A 20,645-nucleotide genomic window follows, 5' to 3' on the forward strand; every position below is an offset into this window, starting at 1 on the left:
ACCCAGATCTTCATGCATGCTAGACAAGGTTCTACCACTGAACTACACCCCCAGCCCTGCCTGAAAACTTTGGTTGACATTTTCCATAGTTCATTCTCTAAGTGATGACTCTTTTTTAAAAAAAAAAAAAACTATTTTTATTTGTATAAAACTGAAAAGAATTTTACTATAAAAAATAATGATAGCATTTTGCAAATTTATCACAAAGGGGTATCTCTATCTGAGGAAATAAGCATGCTATGCTTGGAGAGATGCAATGTTACAATTTGTACACCAAAATGAAAAATGAAATCAAATGAAAAAAATGAAATAGTTACCAAGGAATGCAGGTTAGGGGACCAAAGGGGAAGGGTCACATATTATCCAAAAGAAAATAAAGGACAGCTGCATTGTGATGGCTCATTAATGTTCCAACGGTGCCTCTCTTTTGGTAAACTTGAACATTTCTGCAGACATTCAAGCAGCTTTTTCTGTAAAAAGGTTTTGCATGACTACTATTGCTGTTCCCATGATCATCTTCTATAGTGGTCACGGTGTTGAGGACACAGTGGGTCCTAGTTCTCCATGATACACTGTGGGAAACGCTGTTGGTCGATCTCCTCGGCGCACCATGTCCCCTTCCTTCCTCTCGGAACCTGGACCCCCAGCACGTGCCTCCCAGCCGCAGCTGCCGCCCTTGATGGCTTTTAAATTTCTTTTCTTTTCTTTTCTTTTTTTAGTTCCTAGTGCTGTCAAAAATATTCATATCTCTCCCAATGGAGCAACAGATAGCCTGACAGTGACCTGGACCCCAGGTGGCGGAGATGTTGATTCCTATGTGGTGTCGACCTTCAGGCAGAATCAGAAGGTTGAGTCTCAGACCATCCCCAAGCACGTCTCTGAGCACACGTTCCACAGACTGGAGGCAGGGGAACAGTACCAGATTGTGATTGCCTCTGTCAGCGGGTCACTGAGGAACCAGATGGACGCACTGGGGCGGACAGGTGAGCGCCCGCCTGGAGGCGGGCCAGACTGCAGAACGCTCATGGTTCTCCACAAAGGGTCGGTGAAGGGGCTTGGCTGTTCACAAGTTGAAACTCCAATTATAAAACCACCTAAGTTTGTATGCTTCACTGTGGTTTCAAGAGCCTTTTTCATTTTTTCTTTGCATTTTTCTTTCTTAACAGAGATTTCCAAAACAAATCAAAGGTAATTGGAAGCCAAATCATTTGAATAATTTTTTTATACTACTAAATAATGTAAAAATTTTAACAAGGCTTCATAACTGCATTTCTCAAAATTTCAACCTTCTCTCAAAGTTCTTTAAGAAAAAATATGTTCTTCTGCCGTCTTCTTTATCCATGAGAGATAAAGAACAAGTATCAGATGAGTGAATAATGGATATCTTTATTTATGTTAATATCATCATTTTATGTATTATTTTTAAACAAAAATAAGTTCCTGCAATATACTAGACATTTAAAATGATATCTAGTCATACTATAAGGGAGATCATTTCTCTATCCTACAGATGAGGAGAGTAAGGCTCAGAAAATTTATGAAGCATTACCAAGGATACATGTAATGACACCTAGAGCTACAAATCAAATCTAGCTCTTGCACTATGCTCCCTCTACCACGATGCAACACTTCTTATGCTTCCCATTCTCAGGAGCACTTATTTTGTTCTGGGACCTGGGGTTTTTATGCCGTACCCTCCTCTGCCTCTAGTTCATATCTAGAGCTATACCTGTTACCTTGATGCAAGCAAGGGATTATGTTAGAAAGTGGGGATTCAGTAGAAAGATAGAGCCACTGACCTCAAGAACCTTATAAGTGAAGAAGACAGAGAGGTAAACAGGCGATTACTGTACAAATTATGGGATGTTATGTGTTATGGGAACCAACAAGAAGAGTCAGTGAAAGCTTCTAATAGGAAGTAATGTTTCAACAAAGATCAAGAGGTCTTCCAGCTCTTCCAGGTGAAGTTTAAGTTGACTTAGTTACAGCAGAAAAAGCAAAGACCTGGGGGTGAGAGAAAGCATGGCACATTTGAGGACCCATATGCTACTCAGTATGCTAGAAATAAGAATGTGAGCCATGTAGCCAAGTAAATAGATAGATCAAATCATGAGGAGCCTTGTATACCTGATAGGGTGTTTTAAAAAATACAGAGAGCCATTTAAGTGCTGTCAGCATGATAGTGCTGGGAGAATATGCTAGGTGAATCCATGGGAATAACAAAGTAAGAGACAGTGGCAAGAAATGCTGTTGTCCTAAGAGAAGGCGAGAATAAATAAACTCAAGATATATGAGATATAGTACATGGAAATTTTAAGACTTATGTTTGATTCTCTGTACGAAGGTAAGAGTGACAAACTAAGTGTCTCACTTGGGCCAAGAGGTAGAAATATAGGGAAATAAGAAAGTTGGGGAAGGGAGATGAGGAATTCAATTTGAGCATCATCAGTTTGGGAGTCATCAAATTTGAAAGTCATCATTATGTGAGTGACAATTCAAACCATGGGAATGAATTAAATCTTCTAAGGAGATTATTTAGAATGAAAAAAGAAATGAACCTAGAATGGAAAATATTATTAAAAATATTATTTTGCCTTGCACATCAGGAACACAAATACTATCACCTACTACTGCTTAAATCAGGCTGGAAGTTTTGACATGAGTTAATATTGGGAGTATAGTCTAAACATGACAGTTCAGCCATCCAAACTATTCATTGTGTGAAAATTTGTTCAGTAGTCTTTTTGGAAACAGATATGCATCTCTGTGTGTTCTTTTGTGTCACTTTCACTAACTTTTCTACCTGTTGGAGAACCAAAATAGCTATTCAGGCAATTCAGGCCAAGAAATGCTCGTTCCTCTTTACTCCCAGAGGACACACAGAAATAATCAATGTGACATAAATAAAGCAGAGGCATTGGTATTCTACCAGGAGACTTCAGAGAGTTTTTTCTCAATTGATTACTTTATCCTAAATGATATTACCTGAGTTTTCTTTCTTCTCTTGTTTCTTTGTAGTTCCAGCATCTGTCCAGGGACTAAGTGCAGACAATGCATACAGCAGTCATTCCTTAATAGTAAGTTGGCAAAAAGCTGCTGGTGTGGCAGAAAGATATGATGTCCTGCTTCTAAATGAAAATGGAATTCTTCTGAGTAACACATCAGAGCCAGCTACTGCTAAACAGCACAAATTTGAAGATCTAACACCAGGCAAGAAATACAAGATACAGATTCTAACCGTCAGTGGAGGCCTCTTTAGCAAGGAATCCCAAACTGAAGGCCAAACAGGTAATTAGTATCATTTAATATATTTTACCATATATCTCCTTGCCTGCTATTGTATAAGACCATAATATAAGAGGGGTGAAGCTTCAGCCCACCGCAATCCAATTTGGATTTTTCATTAAAGCTGTCTGTATTAGTTTCCTATAGCTGCTATAATAAATTGCCACAAACTTAGTGGCTTAAAACAACACAAATTTATTATTTTATAGTTCTAGAGATTTAGAATCTGAAAACAGGAAAGAAATCAAGATGCCAGGTGTCAGTAGGGCTGTGTACCTTTAGACAGAGAATCTATGCCTTGCCAGCTTCTAGAGGCTGCCCACTTTATTGACTCATGGTCCCTTCCATCAAGGGAATCATTCCAACCTCTATATCTGTTGTCACATGTCCTTCTCTGCTTTCCTGCCTCTTTCTTCCATCTTTTAAGAATTCTTGTGTCGGGCCTGAAATTAGGAACCATGGAGCAGAGACTTTGGTTCTCCACCATTACCTCCCCCTGCAGCTAACTACCTGTGGGTCTTTGCCACCACCAGGACTGAGAGCTGGTACCACAGTTCCTGCCACTGTGTTTTCCTGCTGCCATCTCCCACTGCCAACTGCCACCTATGGGCCTGAACTACTGTCCAAGAAGTAATAACAGATCTCAAATTATTCCAGAAAATCATAAAGGGAGGGAATTCTTCCAAATCCATTTTACAAGGCCAGTATTACCCTTATCTCAAAACCAGACAGGAACCCAACCAAAAAAAAGGAGTGAGAACTCTAGACCAGTATCTCTAAAATGCAAAAATTCTTGACAAAACACTAGCAAATCAAATCCAACAGCATATCGTTGAGATCATTGATCATAAGAGGAATTTATCTCAGAGATGCAAGGATGGTTCATCATAGATATATCAACCATTATAATACACCACATCAACAAAATGGACAAAAATCTTTAGATAATCTCAACTGATGCAAAAAAAGCATTTGATACAAGTCAACATCCCTTTATGATAAAAATTCTGAACAAATTAATTGTAGAAGGGACATATTTCAACATAGTGGCTATAATATAACAAATCCTTACCCAATATCATAGTGAATGGGGGAGAAGCTGAAAGCTTCCTCTAAGATCTGGAACAAAGCAAGGATGTCCACTTTTCCAGTGTTAGTCAACATAGTACTGGAAGTCTTAGAGTAATTGGACAAGAAAAAGAAATAAAAGACAAACAAATAGGAAGGGAGGAAGACAAATTATCCTGTTTGCAGATGATATGTTCTATCTATAGAAAAACCTAAAAACTCTCTCAAAAGACTATTATATCAGATAAATTTGATAAAGTTACAGAATATAGCCTTAACATAAAAAATAGCATTTTTGAGCACCAATAATGAAATTGCTGAGAAAGAAATCATAAAATGGAATCCCATTAACAATTGCTGCAAACAAAATATAGTGACTAGAAATACATATACTCAAGGAAATGAAAGACTTCTACAATGAAAAGAATAAAACTCTGATGAAAAACATTGATGAACACACACACACACAAAATGGAGAGACCTCCCCACAGCCAAAATCTAGAGAAAAGAAACAAAGCTGGAAGTATCACACTACCTGACACCAAAATATACAACAAAGCTGTATGGGACTGGCCTAAAAACAGACACAGAAGAGAGAACCTGGAAATATCCCCCATGCATTTGTAGACAATTGATTCTCAACAGAGGCACCAAAATCCTACATTGGAAAAAGGACAGACTCTTTAACAAATGGTGTTCAGAAAACTGGATATTCACATGCAGAAGATTGAAACTTGACCCCTATCTCTCATCTTATACAAAAAAATGAACTTGAAATGAATTGAAGACCTGAATGTAATACTGGAAACTATAATATACCAGTAGATGAGTAAGAACATTTCAAGACAACAGTATAATAAACAATATTTTAAATAAGACCCAAAAGCTCAGGAAACAAAAGCTAACATAATATAGTATATGTATGAAGACACGAATTGTTGTGAATATACTGTGTATACAACCAGAAATATAAAAAATTGTAAAAGAAAAAGAATTTAGTTTTTATTATTATTAAATGTGAACAATGATTAGGAATTCTAAAAAAGAGAAAAAGAAAAGAAAGAAAGAAACTAAAATGCTTCTGCAGAGACACAATCACCAGAGTGAAGAGTTAACCTAAAGAAAGGAGAAAATATGGGCTGGGGATATAACTCAGGTTGGTACAGTGCTTGCCTTGCATGCACAAAGCCCTGCATTCAATCCCCAGCACCATACAGAAAAAGAAAAAAGAAAAAAAAAAGAAAGAAAAGACAAGACAAGACAGAAAGGGGAAAATTTTTTTTGCATGAAATTCATCTGACAAAGGATTAATATTCAGAATATTGAAAGAACTTAAAAACTCAATAACAAAAACCCAAATAATAATACAATTTAAAAACAGACTCAGGATATGAATGGACACTTCCCAAAAGAAGAAATTCAAATGGCCAATAAATTTAGGGGGGAAAAAGTTTGATTTCATTAGCCATCAAGGAAATGCAAGTCAAACTCACAATGAGATATCATGTCACTCTAGTTAGAGTGGCTATTATCAAAAAGACAAGAAGTAGCTAATGTTAGCAAGGGTATGGAGAAAAGGAAACTCTTACTCTTGGTGCAAGTGTAACCAGTACAGCCACTATGAGGAACAATATGAACTTTTAAGGGGTTGGAATAAGGAGAGGGGAAAACAAAAAGAACTGGACAAAGGAGAACTCAAGCAAAATCAAGACAGATGCCCTTTTCTGTTTACATCCACATCTCAAGACTCAGGCCAACCCAGAAGTGAGTACTTTCTAGCAGCTCTGGACCACCTTACCACCAAGTGCCACCGAAGGCCAAAGGTGTTGCAGAGTCCCAATATAAACCATTTTTTTAAAAGTGGCTTTGACTTTTCCTGTTGTTTTTCTTTCCCATATCCCTAAGCCTAATTTCTCTTTCCATTTGTTTTTCCTTTCTTTTCCATTTTCTTCTCCCTTCTTCTCAATAACCATATCTTAGCCTTTGTGGAGACTCAAAGACAGTCTTTTGATCTCTAATCTAGTTCTCAGTGTTAGAAAAACATTTAGTCAGCCACATCAGATTATTTTAATTCCCAAAAATGTCTGTGAAGATAATTTCCCATTTCTTTTTTTTTTCACATTTTCACATATGAATTTTATTCCATTGATAATTTCCCATTTCTGTATTGTTTTGATTTTGTTGTTGTTGTTGTTCTCTGTGGCTTTGTTGTTTTTTTTTTTGTTGTTGTTGTTGTTGTTTTTAATTAATAGCTTCAGCATCAGTAATTCAGACTTCAGGTTTTTTTGCTTTAGGCCTCCATGAAGTCAGTTATTTTGTGTGTTTTTTTTGACAGGTAGTAGTATTTATTGGTGGAAATGATGAGGGAGGGGGTATCACATTAGAAGGCCTCACAAATGTAGAGCCCACCACTTGTCCAGGGGAACATGACTGGGATGTGTTGGACCTCATACCCACAGGGAACAAGCTGCTTCTCAGCCACCACGTCTTCAGATTCATCCTCATTAAACTCAGGGAAGCTCCACTTCTTCGAGATGTCGGTCTTGTGGTGGCCAGGAAACTTGAACTTGGCGCACTGCATAGGGGCTCAGTCACATGCTGCTTGTTCTGTAGCCTGGTATGGATGGACATGATGACTTGCCCAATGTGAACCCTGAATGCCATGCCCTGGAACTTCCCAAAGGTACTCCACATACCGTCTGGGGCCTTGGTTGGGAACAGTTCTGGATCAAAGACATGAATGTCCACTGGAAAGGGCTATCATCAGTGTCCGAAAGGGCAACCTGTATAAACAGCAGACTGTGTACTCTACTGAGGAGGGTGCTATTCACAGCCATTGTAAGTCAACATATTTTAAAGGCAGATACCACCTGGCTTGGGTTGAGTGCACCCACCCATTGTTAATCCTGTGTGGACCATGTCAGGGACATGCCAAAATTTAATCTCATTCTGTCACTTCTTGACTTTTCCAGTCCCAGCAGCTGTCACCAACCTGAGGATCACAGAAAACTCCACTAGACACCTGTCCTTCAGTTGGACCGCCTCAGAGGGGGAGTTCAACTGGTATAACATCTTTCTGTACAACCCGGATCGAACACTTCAGGAGAGAGCCCAAGTGGACCCACAAATCCAGAGCTTCTCTTTCCAGAACTTGCTGCAAGGCCGAATGTACAAAATGGTGATCGTGACTCACAGTGGGGAGCTGTCTAATGAGTCTTTCATATTTGGCAGAACAGGTAAGACCCAGAGACCCAAGCAGTAGTAAATAGCAAGAAAGTTCTCCCAATGCTCACTGCCTCTTCCTTGATTTGTCCTTAGTTCCCTATTCTATCGAGGTAATAACTTTGTATAATTCTTTGACCTTCAGACTTTTGACCCTAAATCAGACCTTTGATGATAGATAAATAATTTGTGGACTGTTTTTTTTCCCCACTGGCTTCTGGTTTATTTATTTATTTATTTGTTTATTGCTTCCACTTATTTTCCTCCTAGTGCTTGATGAAAAATGAATATGGCTTCTCTTCTTGCCAGCAAACTGTGCACGAGGGTTGTAATCCAACATGGCTCTATTTAATCCGTGTCCTTCAGCTTCCTTCAAAAAACATAATTCAAGCAGAGGGCAGGTCCAGAGAAGGGCAACCACAATTGAACAAGCAATGATTGCTTTGATTGGAAACATAGCATTAAATGAAATAAAAACAGGATTCCAAGACAGAGAGGATCTCTTTGGACTGCCAATAAAAATGGAATCTCCTGTTTTTCTAGATAAGGCCCCTGACCTCTGAGAACTCTGCACAAGGGAGAGAAGAGGGGGCAGGGACAGCAGATTTTGAAGGGGAAGGACATTGGAACACCTTAAATTCTTTGAAAGAAATGAACACTGTTGTGACAGTGACTTGGCAGGACAAGATAATACTTTAAACAGAGAAGGCAGCTTAACTGAGTCCCGAAAATGAAAAGAGCCTCGTAAAGAACATATCCCAAAGGCACCCAAGAGTGGGCCATTAAAGGGAATGAAAAAGAGCCCTGGTGAGCTTAGAGGACAAGTAGAATTGCCTGCATGTTACCATTTCCAGGGCAACCTGCCCTCTGCACATTGTCTCTTACCTGCTCATTGATGTTTGAAGCTCCTCCAACAAGGGGCATCATTTTTTACTGACCAAAGAACAACAAAGCTTAAATATGCATGGAGCAAGTGGCAGGTGCCTGACTTATACAATAGTAGAAGTGACAGTTAACATTTCTTAAGTGAGGTTGTACCAATGCATATTTTAATAACAAAGAGAGTAGAAAACTAAAGGCAGATGGAGAAGAAGTAAAGAGACTCAGTGTCTGGGTGTTTCTTTCCATTTAGATGGCTCAGAATAGAAGGAGCTAGAACCATTAATGAACATTTTTCTGGGCCTTTTATAACCTAAGTGACAAACTACTTGGTTAAGTATTAATAATTCATAAACGTTTCATTTTACCTGTTTGTCTGGATTCATGTGGCAACCGTATGGAAACCACCACCTGTTTTGTTTTAATTTGCACCACATCTACAGCCCACATGCCCCATAGCATAAGTGACCCAAAATGTAACTAAGAACTGACTCTACAATGTGTTCTTACTCACCTACCTGACCAGCATAGCTCGTATTCTTACCTGTGGGCCAAATACTTTACTTCTCTTTTATTCACAGTAAACTTTTCTTCTATTTAAGTCCCAGCCCCTGTGAGTCATCTCAAAGTATCCAATCGGAACATGACAGATAGTCTTTGGTTCAGCTGGAGTCCAGCTCCTGGGGACCTCGACTTTTATGAACTGATTCTCTACAATCCCAATGGCACAAAAAAGGAAAACTGGAAAGACAAAGACCTGACGGAGAGGCGTTTTCAGGGTCTTGTCCCTGGAAGGAAGTACACACTATGTGTGATAACTCACAGTGGAGATCTCAGCAATAAGGTCACAGGGGAGGGCAGAACAGGTAAGAAGCCCAATCACCAATTGCCAAGTGTTGGTGAAAAGCAGCTTCCTAATACACATTTTAACTATGTCTTTAATGATAAATAAAATCAATGATGCGCCATGTACTAGTTCCTGAAATGCAAAAGGCACTAGGGTACAATGAATAAGAGATACATTCTTTGGTCAAAAATAACTAGATCCTTAGCTTTGCACTGCCACTTAATCTCTATGAAGCCAGATGGGTCACTGAGCATTCAGATTTCATATCTATAAAATGGAGATAATGATAAAAATCATCATTGTGTTGCTATGACCAGTGCTTCCTAAAGTTTTTATGTCTTGAGCACACCTATATTATATCTGTATGCTACCTGGGGTCAATCAACAAAGCGATCTAAAACTGGACATAATTATCTATGAACCTCAGCCATGCGACCCAAAATATAATGGAATCAATATCCTGACACACTTGTAACATATTCAGGGAATATTCATGCTCTATCTGACCTTGGGTAAGGAAGCTTGGTTATGAATATTAAAGAAAAGGTACATAAAACATTTGAGGACATTGTCTTATACATAATAAATACTATAAATGAAAGCTCCTACTATGTCATTATCGTTATCAGTGATCGTATTTGTATATGTTATGGCACAGATGTGATTATGTGACCTTTCACTTTCTCCTACTTACAGCCCCAAGTCCTCCCAGTCTTTTGTCATTTGCTGATGTTGCAAACACATCTTTGGCCATCACCTGGAAGGGACCCCCAGACTGGACAGACTACAATGACTTTGAGCTACAATGGCTCCCCAGAGATGCACTCACTGTCTTCAACCCCTACAGCAACAGAAAATCAGAAGGACGCATTGTGTATGGTCTTCGTCCAGGGAGATCCTATCAATTCAGTGTCAAGACTGTCAGTGGAGATTCCTGGAAAACCTACAGCAAACCAATTTCTGGATCTGTGAGAACAAGTATGACATGTTTTTCTTTTCTTGAATTTCGGAGGGAGTGAGAGGAAGGATATATTCAACATCTTATCCCAACGGGGCTTGGTTTGAATATACTTTTTTATTTGAGATTGGTTGGATTTGAATTCAGGTAGAAGTCTCCATGCATTTCTTCATTCATTAAACATTGGAATTTAATATGAAGAATTTATTTGTACCCTCATGGAGCTTGGGTAGGAGATATTATAATTGAACAGATAATTATTCTTTGATTATGATAAGGGAAGTAAATGACACTTTATAAAAATGTGTATTAGGGGCATCTGAGCCAATACAGGAGAGTGTCCTAGAAGAAGAAAATCCAAATTGAAATATAAAGAGAGAACAGGATTTATCAGGTGAAAGTGGGGAAAGAAGTGAAGAATATTGCAGATAGGGACAATAAAATATTGCAAGTCAGGGAGGAGAGGGAAAAGTCTGCTAATAAAAAAGCAGGAAGTAGTTGGCCAGAGAATGAAAGGTGAGCATAAAGAGAATCCGATCATAAAATGTCTTGTATGCTGTGCTAACAACTTTGAACTTTATTCTGAACCAATTGGAGCCACTCAGATCTACAGAAATAGTATAATCATATTTACACTTTAGCAAGTCACTCAGGGTACATTGCAGAGAACAGATTGAAAGGGGAAAACTAGCAGCAAATAAATCAGTTAATACCCAGAAAATGTAATTTCCTAGATCAATTATTGGTTGTTAAAATATGTAGTTGAAAATCAGAAATTTAAGCAAGAGATTTTTTCATTTATTCAATAAATATTAAAACTATGACAGGTATAACTTATGCTCAATTTTGTATCAAAGAGCAGTTTGGGATCAGATAATTATGTGTGAAAAAGAACTAAGAGTTCTGGTTCATAGCAAGCTTAGAATGCGTTTTCAGCGGCTTATTTTAGATGGTGTCAATTGAATCTGTTAAGCAGAACACCACACACTTGGTTACCAAATCCAGAATAGGACTCAATACTCTTGCCCCTTGCATCTTGGTATTGGAGTCACCAAGTGAAACCCAGTGTAATCAAGCACTGGGTAGAACAAAGCTTTACTCACATGGTAGAAGAGAAGAGACCAGACAAGATCAGATTCAACAGCATGCGTCAGCCCACCCCCCCCCCACCCCCCCACCCCCGTCAGTGGGTCTCTCCAGATACTGTTGCTGGGCGAGTGGCAAAACACACCCCTCAGAGGCAGTAGAAGTGTTCTGACCCCCTCCTCAGAGGACAGATATAGATAGTCTTGGTGTTGCCAGGGTACTCTGTGATGCAGAACAAAAAAACATATTTTGAGCATGCAAATGGGAAAGAAGTTCTCACACAGAGTGATCAGCCCAGTACAAGCCATGGGGCTCTTGATCTCTTGTGAGGGAAATGTTCTAGCACAAGGTTCATTTTTACATAGCCAAGTGGGGCAGCCAATGATTGCACACATAAGACCACCTTTCCCAACAGCTTCCTGGCTGCTCAGTTTAAGAGTTCATGCAATGCCAGTAGAGGTAGGACTTGTATGTCACATCTGGACTATTATATTCCCATCCTATATGCTGGAATTTAAGAGCAGTATTTGCTAAATGGGGCATGCTCCAGAGGAGAACAACCAGCCCAAAGAGGCACTCAACTCTGTGTTTTATAAGTAACAAATAAAATCATATATTTATTTATCTAGGATTGTATTAAAATTGGGTAGGGCTGTGGGTAATACAAAACCTAAAATAACAGAGGCTTAAACAAACTAGAAGTTTATGGTTTATAGTTCTTATATAAAACCATTTCATGGGTTGAGGGTGTGACTCAGAGATAGGACATTTGCCTAGCGTGCACAAGGGGTTCCATCCCCAGTGCCTCAAAAGAAAAAAAATCATTCCAGTTCTCACTTTCTCACAAATATGCTCTAGCTATGATGAACAATTTGCAGTTATTATCTTTGCTTATTCTTATCTTTGCTTTTCTATAGGTAACATGTTTTTCTCCTTTGGCTTCTTTCAGGAGGTTATCATTGCTTTTCTGTAGTGTGAAAAATATGCTTACGTGTGTATTTTGGACATTCATCCTATTTGGTGTTCTCTGAGCTTCCAGGATCTCTGGCTTGGTGTCCAATATTAATTTGTGGCAAATTCTTAGTCACTCTTGTTTCTCCTTCTGATATTCCCATGGTGCCTGTTTTATGCCTTTTATATTTGTTCCCTAGTCCTTGAATGTTCTGCTCTGTTTTTTTCAGTCTTGTTTTTGTGTTTTTTGTTGTTGTTGTTGTTGTTGTTTTGTCAGTTTTGCAGGTCTCTAATGTAGTTTTGAGGACAGCAGTTTGTCCTGTGTCCTCAAGTTCAGAGACTCTTTCCTCAGCCATGCCCAGTCTACTAATAATTCCATCAAAGTCACTCTTCATTCTTATTACAGTGTTTTGATCTCTAGCATTTCTTCTCGGTTCTTAGAATGTCCACTTTGTATCACCTGTCTGTTCTATTGTGTTGTCTACCTCATCCATTAGAGCCTTATCACATTCATTCTTGTTTTAAATTCTTGGGCAGATCGTTCCCACATTCCTGTCATATCCTCTTCTGGTTCCAGATGCTTCTTCATTCTTTTCAAACTATGTGTTTTGCCTGTTAATATACTTTGTAAATTTTTTTTATAACCAAACATAATGTACTAGGTAAGAGGAATAGCTGTGATAGGCCTTTAGTGATGTGGTAAGGTGGGGAGGGAGCTTTGCATGGTGACTACATGAGCACATCTTATTCCTTTAGAGAGCTGGTACCTATGGACTGTGCATCACACAGTCTATAGGTACCATCACACAAGGGGATTTTTCTCCCATTTTCATTGTGGGAACCTGGTTAAGTTCCCATAGCTAAAACTCACAAACGTGTGGGGGCTCCCACATCTGGGTCATCCTGCGGTTTCTAGCTCTCAAACATACCCACACTCAGCCTCCAGCAATTCTTCTATTATAGCTCTGGTTTTCCTACCTGAACACCAATTCCTGTATTGGTCCTCAGCTCATGAGTGCTTTGGTGAACCCTAACTTCCATATTCACTTCCATAGTCACTTCTCTGTCTCTGTAGTTTTGGGGGACAGCAGTTTGCCCTGTGTCCTCACTTCTCTTACAGATCCAAGAAGATTTGCTAATTTTGTGTCTGATCAGCTTTTTATTTGTTGGGATAGAGTGGCAGCTTCCAAGCTCTATTCATGCAGAACCAGAAACCAGAGCAGTGCCCATTTCTTAGTGAAAAGGGATGTGACTTGAGTCTTGGAAGACAGGGAGGATTTAGAGGTCAAGGGGAGAGAGAAGAAATTGAAGGAAAAGGTTGAAGTAGATTCCCATGATATTCTTTCTGCAGATTATTAGAATTATGGATTTGGCAGGATGCCTTGAAAGATTTTCTCCAGTCTGAAGAGAAAGGTGTCATTGGGACTCAGCTGTGACTTATTTTGAAGGGAGTTCAGCAGATCAACAAGCAGTTAGTGTTTTGAAAGACACAATTATTGCCTGCCTCAAGACCCAGTTCTTCCTCTATACCAAAAAAAAATCTTTGTTAGTTTTTTCTTAAAGTCATCTTCATCTAACTCCTTGTGACTTAGCTGACATTTGTAGACCTTAATATGAAAGAAGAATTAATTTGGTGTCACACATGATGGATGAGTCAAAGCTGTGATTGTTTAGCACAAGAATTTCCGTAGCAAAACATGGTCAAGAGAAGGTGTGTTGCATTACAAAGCAGAGTACCACGTATTGCCATTGTAAGGGACTACTCAGTCTACACATAGTTCCTAAAATTCATCTATGTAACTAGTCCTTCATGAGTTGAAAGAATGACCTATTCCACAAGCAACACCAGGGTCACCAGCTATGCATGCACTCAGAAGCCCATGCTTAGAGAGGCCTGTACTTGCCTTAATTCTTTGATGTCAATGGCTTAAAATTCGTAATTTTTGAACATTGGGCAATGCATTTTCATTTGGCACTGAACCTTGAAAATTGTATAGCTAGTCTTCTCTACAAGGTCTTTAAGTGGATATATAAATTTAGTTTGGGGAGGTGGAGGAAGGGAAAAGTAGGGAAAGGATGAAATTTTGTAAGAGGGACCATAAAAACCCAACAATAAAGTGAAATTGTTTTTTCCCATTCAGTTCACAAGAGCCATCATAACTGCCTTTTGCCTTATTTTTCAACTCTCTTCCTACAACATACAGTGTTGCCGTAAGCTTATTTCATAGGTTGCTCTCACTGATTATTGCCATCTGAGAATTTACTGTATTTTGTGCTGTGGCCAATAGAACAATTTACCCTTGAAATTTACTCCTTACCAAGGCTTTCAACTCCTGGAGTGAAACGGAGTGGCATAGACCTAGTTTTCAAGTTCTAGTCCAGAGTCTGAGAGTTCCTGAGAAATTCCTGGAAAAAGAGAATATGCAAGGGGAGGGCTTGACCCCATTCTGGCTTAGCATTTCTGAGCCCTGAAAGCACTTACAACACAGGACCACAGCTCTTCTGATTTTATGTATTGGGGGTCTGAGAACTTTTCTTGTTTCAATGACTCAGTTACTATAATTAAAATTCATAAACTACTCATCTCAACTGTCCAGTTTAGCTTCATAGCATGTAATTAGAGATGGTAGACATACAGCTAACTGGGGGCGGTCTCAGAGTTTGGTTACTAACTTGAACAGTCTCATAAGAGCTTTTCTTTCAGACTGAATCTTTTACTCATTGTTGTGTCATTCACAATAACAATAGATCAGCTACCATATATTGAGTTGCTACTATGTGTCAGCTACTGTGTTAAGCAGAAGAACACTGGATGGTGATAAGCACAGGGGGATAGAACAGCATGACATGGACATACATAGGAAGCCACCACACTTTCAGTGCCTGAAGCTGTCATGTCAGCAGAGAGGGGCAGGCAAAGAATGGAGGAGAGAGACAGAAGTCAGGGTCTAAGGGATAAAAAATTGATAATGCCATTTCCTAATTTCATCATTATCAGAGCTTACATTTATTAAGTAATTACTATGCCAACCACTGTTCTAGGTGACCAGTCATGTCCACCATTGAGAATCATTATAATAACCACACGAGGCAGATATTTTTAATTTCCTCATTTTACAGATGGAACATAGGGAGGTAAAGTAATTTGCTTGAGAGTACAGCGCTGGTAAACAGAATTTGTATTCAGGCTGACCAAGTCGCCCTTTTAACCTCAAAACTCCTCTTCCTCACCTTCTACCTGATTTCTGCCACGTGATTTCCGTGTTTCTGTGTACATTTGTGTTCCCAGTCATGTATTATTTGGTGATTTTCTAATGGGACAGCATTTTAATTTTCAATATTTTTTTCAAAGTGAGGTCTGGCAGGCAAAAATTCTCTTGAAGACCCATAGAATTTTTTTTTCCTTAAAACACCATCCAAATAAATGATGAAAACTATGTGTTGATGGTCTGGGGTTGTGGCTCAGCGGTACAGCGCTTGCCTAGCACATGCAAGGCCCTGGGTTTGATCTTCAGCACCACATAAAAATGAATAAACAAAATAAAGGGATTGTGTTCAACTACAACTGAAAAATAAATATTAAAAAGAAAACAAAACCCTATGTGTTGAACTCTCAGAACTAGTTGGGCCTAGAGGAGCTAAAAACCAAAATAATCTTCCCCATTGCTGAAATGCGTCTCTTTTCCTGTCTCCTTTAGAGCCAGACAAAATACAAAACCTGCACTGCCGGCCCCAGAACTCGACAGCCATTGCCTGTTCTTGGATTCCTCCCGATTCTGACTTCGATGGGTATAGTATTGAATGCCGCAAAATGGACACCCAAGAAATTGAGTTTTCCCGAAAGCTGGAGAAAGAAAAATCTCTGCTCAACATCATGATGCTGGTACCCCATAAGAGGTACCTGGTGTCCATCAAGGTGCAGTCGGCCGGTGTGACCAGTGAGGTGGTTGAAGACAGCACCATCACAATGATAGACCGTAAGTGTCCCTGGAGCTGTGTGTGGAGCCTCCTGTCACACAGGACAAGGGGCTTTGCACTTTACTCCATCGTATCCAGTCCACTATTCACTTGCACACAGTTCCCTTATACATAAACTTGTCACTTGGAGAAGAGGACCCAGAAGGCTCCAGAAAATGGAAACATTTTTCTGGGTAAAATACCCTAACAACAAACAAGTGAAATGATCTTAAAAGTACCTGAATGAGTTAGTATCTAAATACATCACTTTGCCTGATATAGTTAGAGCTATAATGGAGCTTTGAAGCAATTTGATGCTTACAACTTCAGGAAATCCTGCTGAGGAGCTGCCTCTTTCATTATATTTAATTTGCCACTGGAAAATCACTTCCTCTGCCTGCTTGCCTTCAGGAAAGGAGAATTTCTTGGCTGCAAGTTTGAAACACACACACACTGTGTCACACGCTGAGTCTGATGTGAGTGAGTGGAGTCCATTTCACTGACTTGGGGAGTTGATGAGAGCAGCATTGTGACCCCTCTTGGTTCCTTCCCCACCTCTTTTTCCAGGTCCTCCTCCTCCACCCCCACATGTTCGTGTGAATGAGAAGGATGTGCTAATTAGCAAATCTTCCATCAACTTTACTGTCAACTGCAGCTGGTTCAGTGACACCAACGGAGCTGTGAAATACTTCACAGTGGTGGTGAGAGAGGCTGATGGTAAGTTAATGTGAGTTAACTAATTCTACTGTTAGATGGAGAATTGCTTTCTCAAAGGTCATGTGGGGGCTCCTTCCATCACAAGTTTTTAAGAGTAGAAAAGTTAATTTTGATATCATTCTGCTCTGTCTCTGCTGGATACAGGGAGTTGTAACAAAAAAAAAAAACTGCTCCAAAACTCTTATGGCAATAAAGCCAATTACCTTTGGGCCTAATGATTAAATAGGAAGTTAATAATCATAACCATAACCATCATTAATTGAGCCCTTACTATTTACCAGGCACTATTGGAGGTGCATGGTGTGTATCAACACACTCAGTCCTCTCACAATTTATCAATCTTGATTGTTACTCTTTTGTTCTACCATTAAATAGCAATGTGCCTCAATTCTTTGCCCTTCTCTGTCTCAAATACCACAACCAACTATATACTCCCAAGTCACACAACAACTCACAAAAATATCCAAAAGCTTGAAAGAGGCAAAAGGTGTTCATGAGAAGCATTCCTTCTTTACTGAATTTAGAATGGTATGACTCATTCTCTAGTTTCCTGAATTATTCAGTGGCTAGCTAATTCCTAAAGTCAGGATAAATACTAGGTAAAAGTTATCACAACATTCCATATAACCACTGAGTGTGGCCACAGCTTATTATATCAGCATTTGTCAAACTACAGGTAGGAGAGTTATATTTGGGGTATGCATTTGCCATTGAGGTCCAATGTGTTATTTCTCCAAAAGAGATGCTTGTGCCTAGAATGATATTAATATATGTTACTTCCATAATATTTTTTCAAAAGTGTTTAAGGTGCTGCACAAGAATTTCTTAAGATTGTCAGGGGACAATTTTGACCCATTTGTAGGTAAGGAGAGAACTTTAAACCTAACAAACACTGGAGCATTTTCTAGGCTAAATGGTATTTTGGTCTCACTGGGTCCCTAACAGTCTGGGTGCTTTTACATTTAATTTAATTGTACTAAAGTTGGTTATGCATAATTGATTAAATAATTTCAAGGGTCAGTAGTGCATCCCAAATTTTCTCACACCTCATAATTGAAGATGAATTTGCGAACTGTGGAAAGACTTAAAATTTAATTAGGCTGCAATGAAGATAATGTTTTACTACATGAATATAAGAAGGTGACCAAAAAGAAGTCACACCAACAGCAGCTTTGGGTTCTGCAGCCAGATAGATGGGTTTCCATTACTGGTTTCCATGGAGATGGGTTGTGATCCCTTGTGATCCTTAAAATAATAGTTCATCTCCTGTAAATGTCACGCATAGCATATATGCTCATTCTAAAAGCAACATTCCTTTTCAACTGTTGCCAACAAAATATTTCCTTTATAGGAAAAGAAAATTAGTGACAAAAGAACTAATCAAATGCAAGCAGTCATCTGTCACCTGGGTCTTGGATTTGCTTGTCTGCAGGGAGCTCTGCCAGCTGGAGGGGTGTGAAAGAGGGAATTTGGGAAAGAAGGGAAACCAAAGAACATTTTGAAAGGCAGACTTCAGGATTTAGGAAGGGGGACATGGGAACTTAGGAAAGTGAAAACAGAATTAAAGAAAAACCCATAAAAGTCTCTACTTGGACCTTTGACAAATGGGACTTGGGAATGTGATGTTGGGAGGACCTCAGTTCTTGGGATTAATCTCTCTCAATCCCTTCCTTCTCCTCTACCAATCAATCTGCATCCTCAGACAGAGCATTAGTAGAAAACTGATAACCAAAAATAATAATAATGATAATGATATTTCCAAGATATACTCATTGTGAGCAAATTTTATTAAACAAGAATACAGGATAATGAACCCCACAGTACCACACCTTGAAGTTCATTGTAAATGGTATCTAATCTCTATAATATTTATCTTCCTAATTATGCTTTTCTACCGCCAACATCAAAATTAGTTGACAGAGCCAAAACACACAGCAGGCTGGGTGGACAAGGGAGGAGTTCTGGGAAGTGCTCTGAGTGACGGACCAAGTTTGAGCCAGGACTAAATTGTACCCAAGATAACAGAGAGCCACACAGAGCAATTATCAGACTGGGAATGGCATGTGGAGTGTCCTTGTGGGACAACTGCTCTGGCCAGGGCCATGATTTCTCTTATCTGTTCTCTATTTCCCAGGTCATAGGGGTTTCCTTATTAGCTCAACTGCAGTGGTTATTGGCAAGGTAGAGAGCTTGTGGAGCCGGTCCACTCTCTCAATGGGGAATTAATTGTCCAGCTTTCTGGAATTACTGGGTACATTCTCATTCTTTTTACCCACATTTTTTGTTGCTGCATTATAGTTGTACATACTTATGGGATTTTGTAGTTACACATTAGTACATGCACACAATATAATTTGGCTAATATTACTCCCAAGCACTTCCCTCTGGGTTTATCATTTGATGTAATGACCTAATCTCATTTTATTTTCCTAGAAAAATGATGATATACATGTGTGTGCATATTATGTATACAAAATTTCTTTTAGAAAAAGTGAATTAAAGTTAATTTCATCAAAAGACTTTCACAGCAATCACAGAATCTGCACTCTGGGATGACCAGAGATAATGGATAAGGAGGCAGCCTTAGAAACCTAGCTAGAAATCACTCAAGCCACAAGAAAAGCAAGTCCTTAACTGTGGGTTTTCTCCTCCAGGCAGCGATGAGATGAAGCCAGAACAACAGCACCCTCTCCCTTCCTACCTGGAATACAGGCACAATGCCTCCATTCGAGTGTATCAAACCAATTATTTTGCCAGCAAATGTGCCGAAAGTCCTGACAGCAACTCCAAGAGTTTTAACATTAAGCTTGGAGCAGAGATGGATAGCCTAGGTGGAAAATGCGATCCTACTCAGCAAAAATTCTGTGATGGACCACTGAAGCCACACACTTCCTACAGGTTAGATGCATTACCATTGTTTTGCTAGAAAGGATATGCTACATTACAGGATACTCAGCTATCTGAGCATCTGCTGGATGTGAGCTTCTGAGATTAATAGTCTATGTTACAACAATACTCTACATTTTGCTGGGTAATTTATAAAAGTTGGTTTTCTGCCTCCATTCTCAGGTAATGTGTAAAGAGAGCTTTCAGCATTCTGCAAAAGTCACAATTTGTTATGTGAAAAACTGAAGAATTTTAATAGACTGTTTTTTTCCCTCCTACAAATTCTTTAATATGAGTCAAATAATTTATGACCTTCCCTCTTGTGAAAATGTTCAAATAGACTGAGTTTAAGGAGACTCGAACAATATGAGTTTATATCTTCTGCTCTTAACGAGAACTGGAATTATTTAATTTACCTTCTGAGGCATGTAAAGATGAAGATGTTTTGTGGTTCAGCAGAACTCAGAGTCCCTGAATGAGTTGGGGACACCCTTTTTTCCCTCTGAGATGGCAGGCGAAAAACAGCAGCCATTTGGCCTTGGCTCCGGGAAGCACACTGCCACTTGTAGGCCCTTGCAGCCCTAGAAATTGTCTGTGCTCTTATTCTGCACTGTGTTTCCAGAAAGTAAGTAGAAGCGGAAACATGTAACATCCCAATCAGCATCCTCAAGGGAAATGGAGCCTAGACTATAGACTTGGATACAAGTCCATAGGCATCCAAAATTATTACTTCTGTAGAGGATGTACCCTTTCTGCTGGGTGTTAACAGAACTGATACCCAGACAATAT

The 20,645-nt window shown here is 39.3% G+C and overlaps 1 protein-coding gene and 1 non-coding gene across 3 annotated transcripts in view; one reads left to right on the plus strand and one right to left on the minus strand.

The window, feature by feature from the left end:
* The window catches only part of Ptprb (protein tyrosine phosphatase receptor type B), a 116,865-nt gene that overhangs the window by 63,917 nt on the left and 32,303 nt on the right, over positions 1-20,645 (plus strand). For both annotated transcript variants that reach the window (XM_027928340.2, XM_027928347.2), the window contains 8 exons: positions 720-983; positions 3,019-3,288; positions 7,326-7,589; positions 9,057-9,320; positions 9,998-10,279; positions 15,995-16,273; positions 16,821-16,970; positions 19,625-19,868. In XM_027928340.2, coding sequence (XP_027784141.1) covers positions 720-983; positions 3,019-3,288; positions 7,326-7,589; positions 9,057-9,320; positions 9,998-10,279; positions 15,995-16,273; positions 16,821-16,970; positions 19,625-19,868 — 2,017 coding nt within the window. The remainder of the gene's footprint in view (positions 1-719; positions 984-3,018; positions 3,289-7,325; positions 7,590-9,056; positions 9,321-9,997; positions 10,280-15,994; positions 16,274-16,820; positions 16,971-19,624; positions 19,869-20,645) is intronic.
* Positions 7,109-7,243, minus strand: LOC114088819 (small nucleolar RNA SNORA70). The gene has a single exon (XR_003582070.1). It is a non-coding gene; the product is annotated as a small nucleolar RNA SNORA70 (small nucleolar RNA).

This window comes from Marmota flaviventris, chromosome 3 (assembly GCF_047511675.1).
Source record: "Marmota flaviventris isolate mMarFla1 chromosome 3, mMarFla1.hap1, whole genome shotgun sequence".
Lineage (NCBI taxonomy): Eukaryota > Metazoa > Chordata > Mammalia > Rodentia > Sciuridae > Marmota > Marmota flaviventris.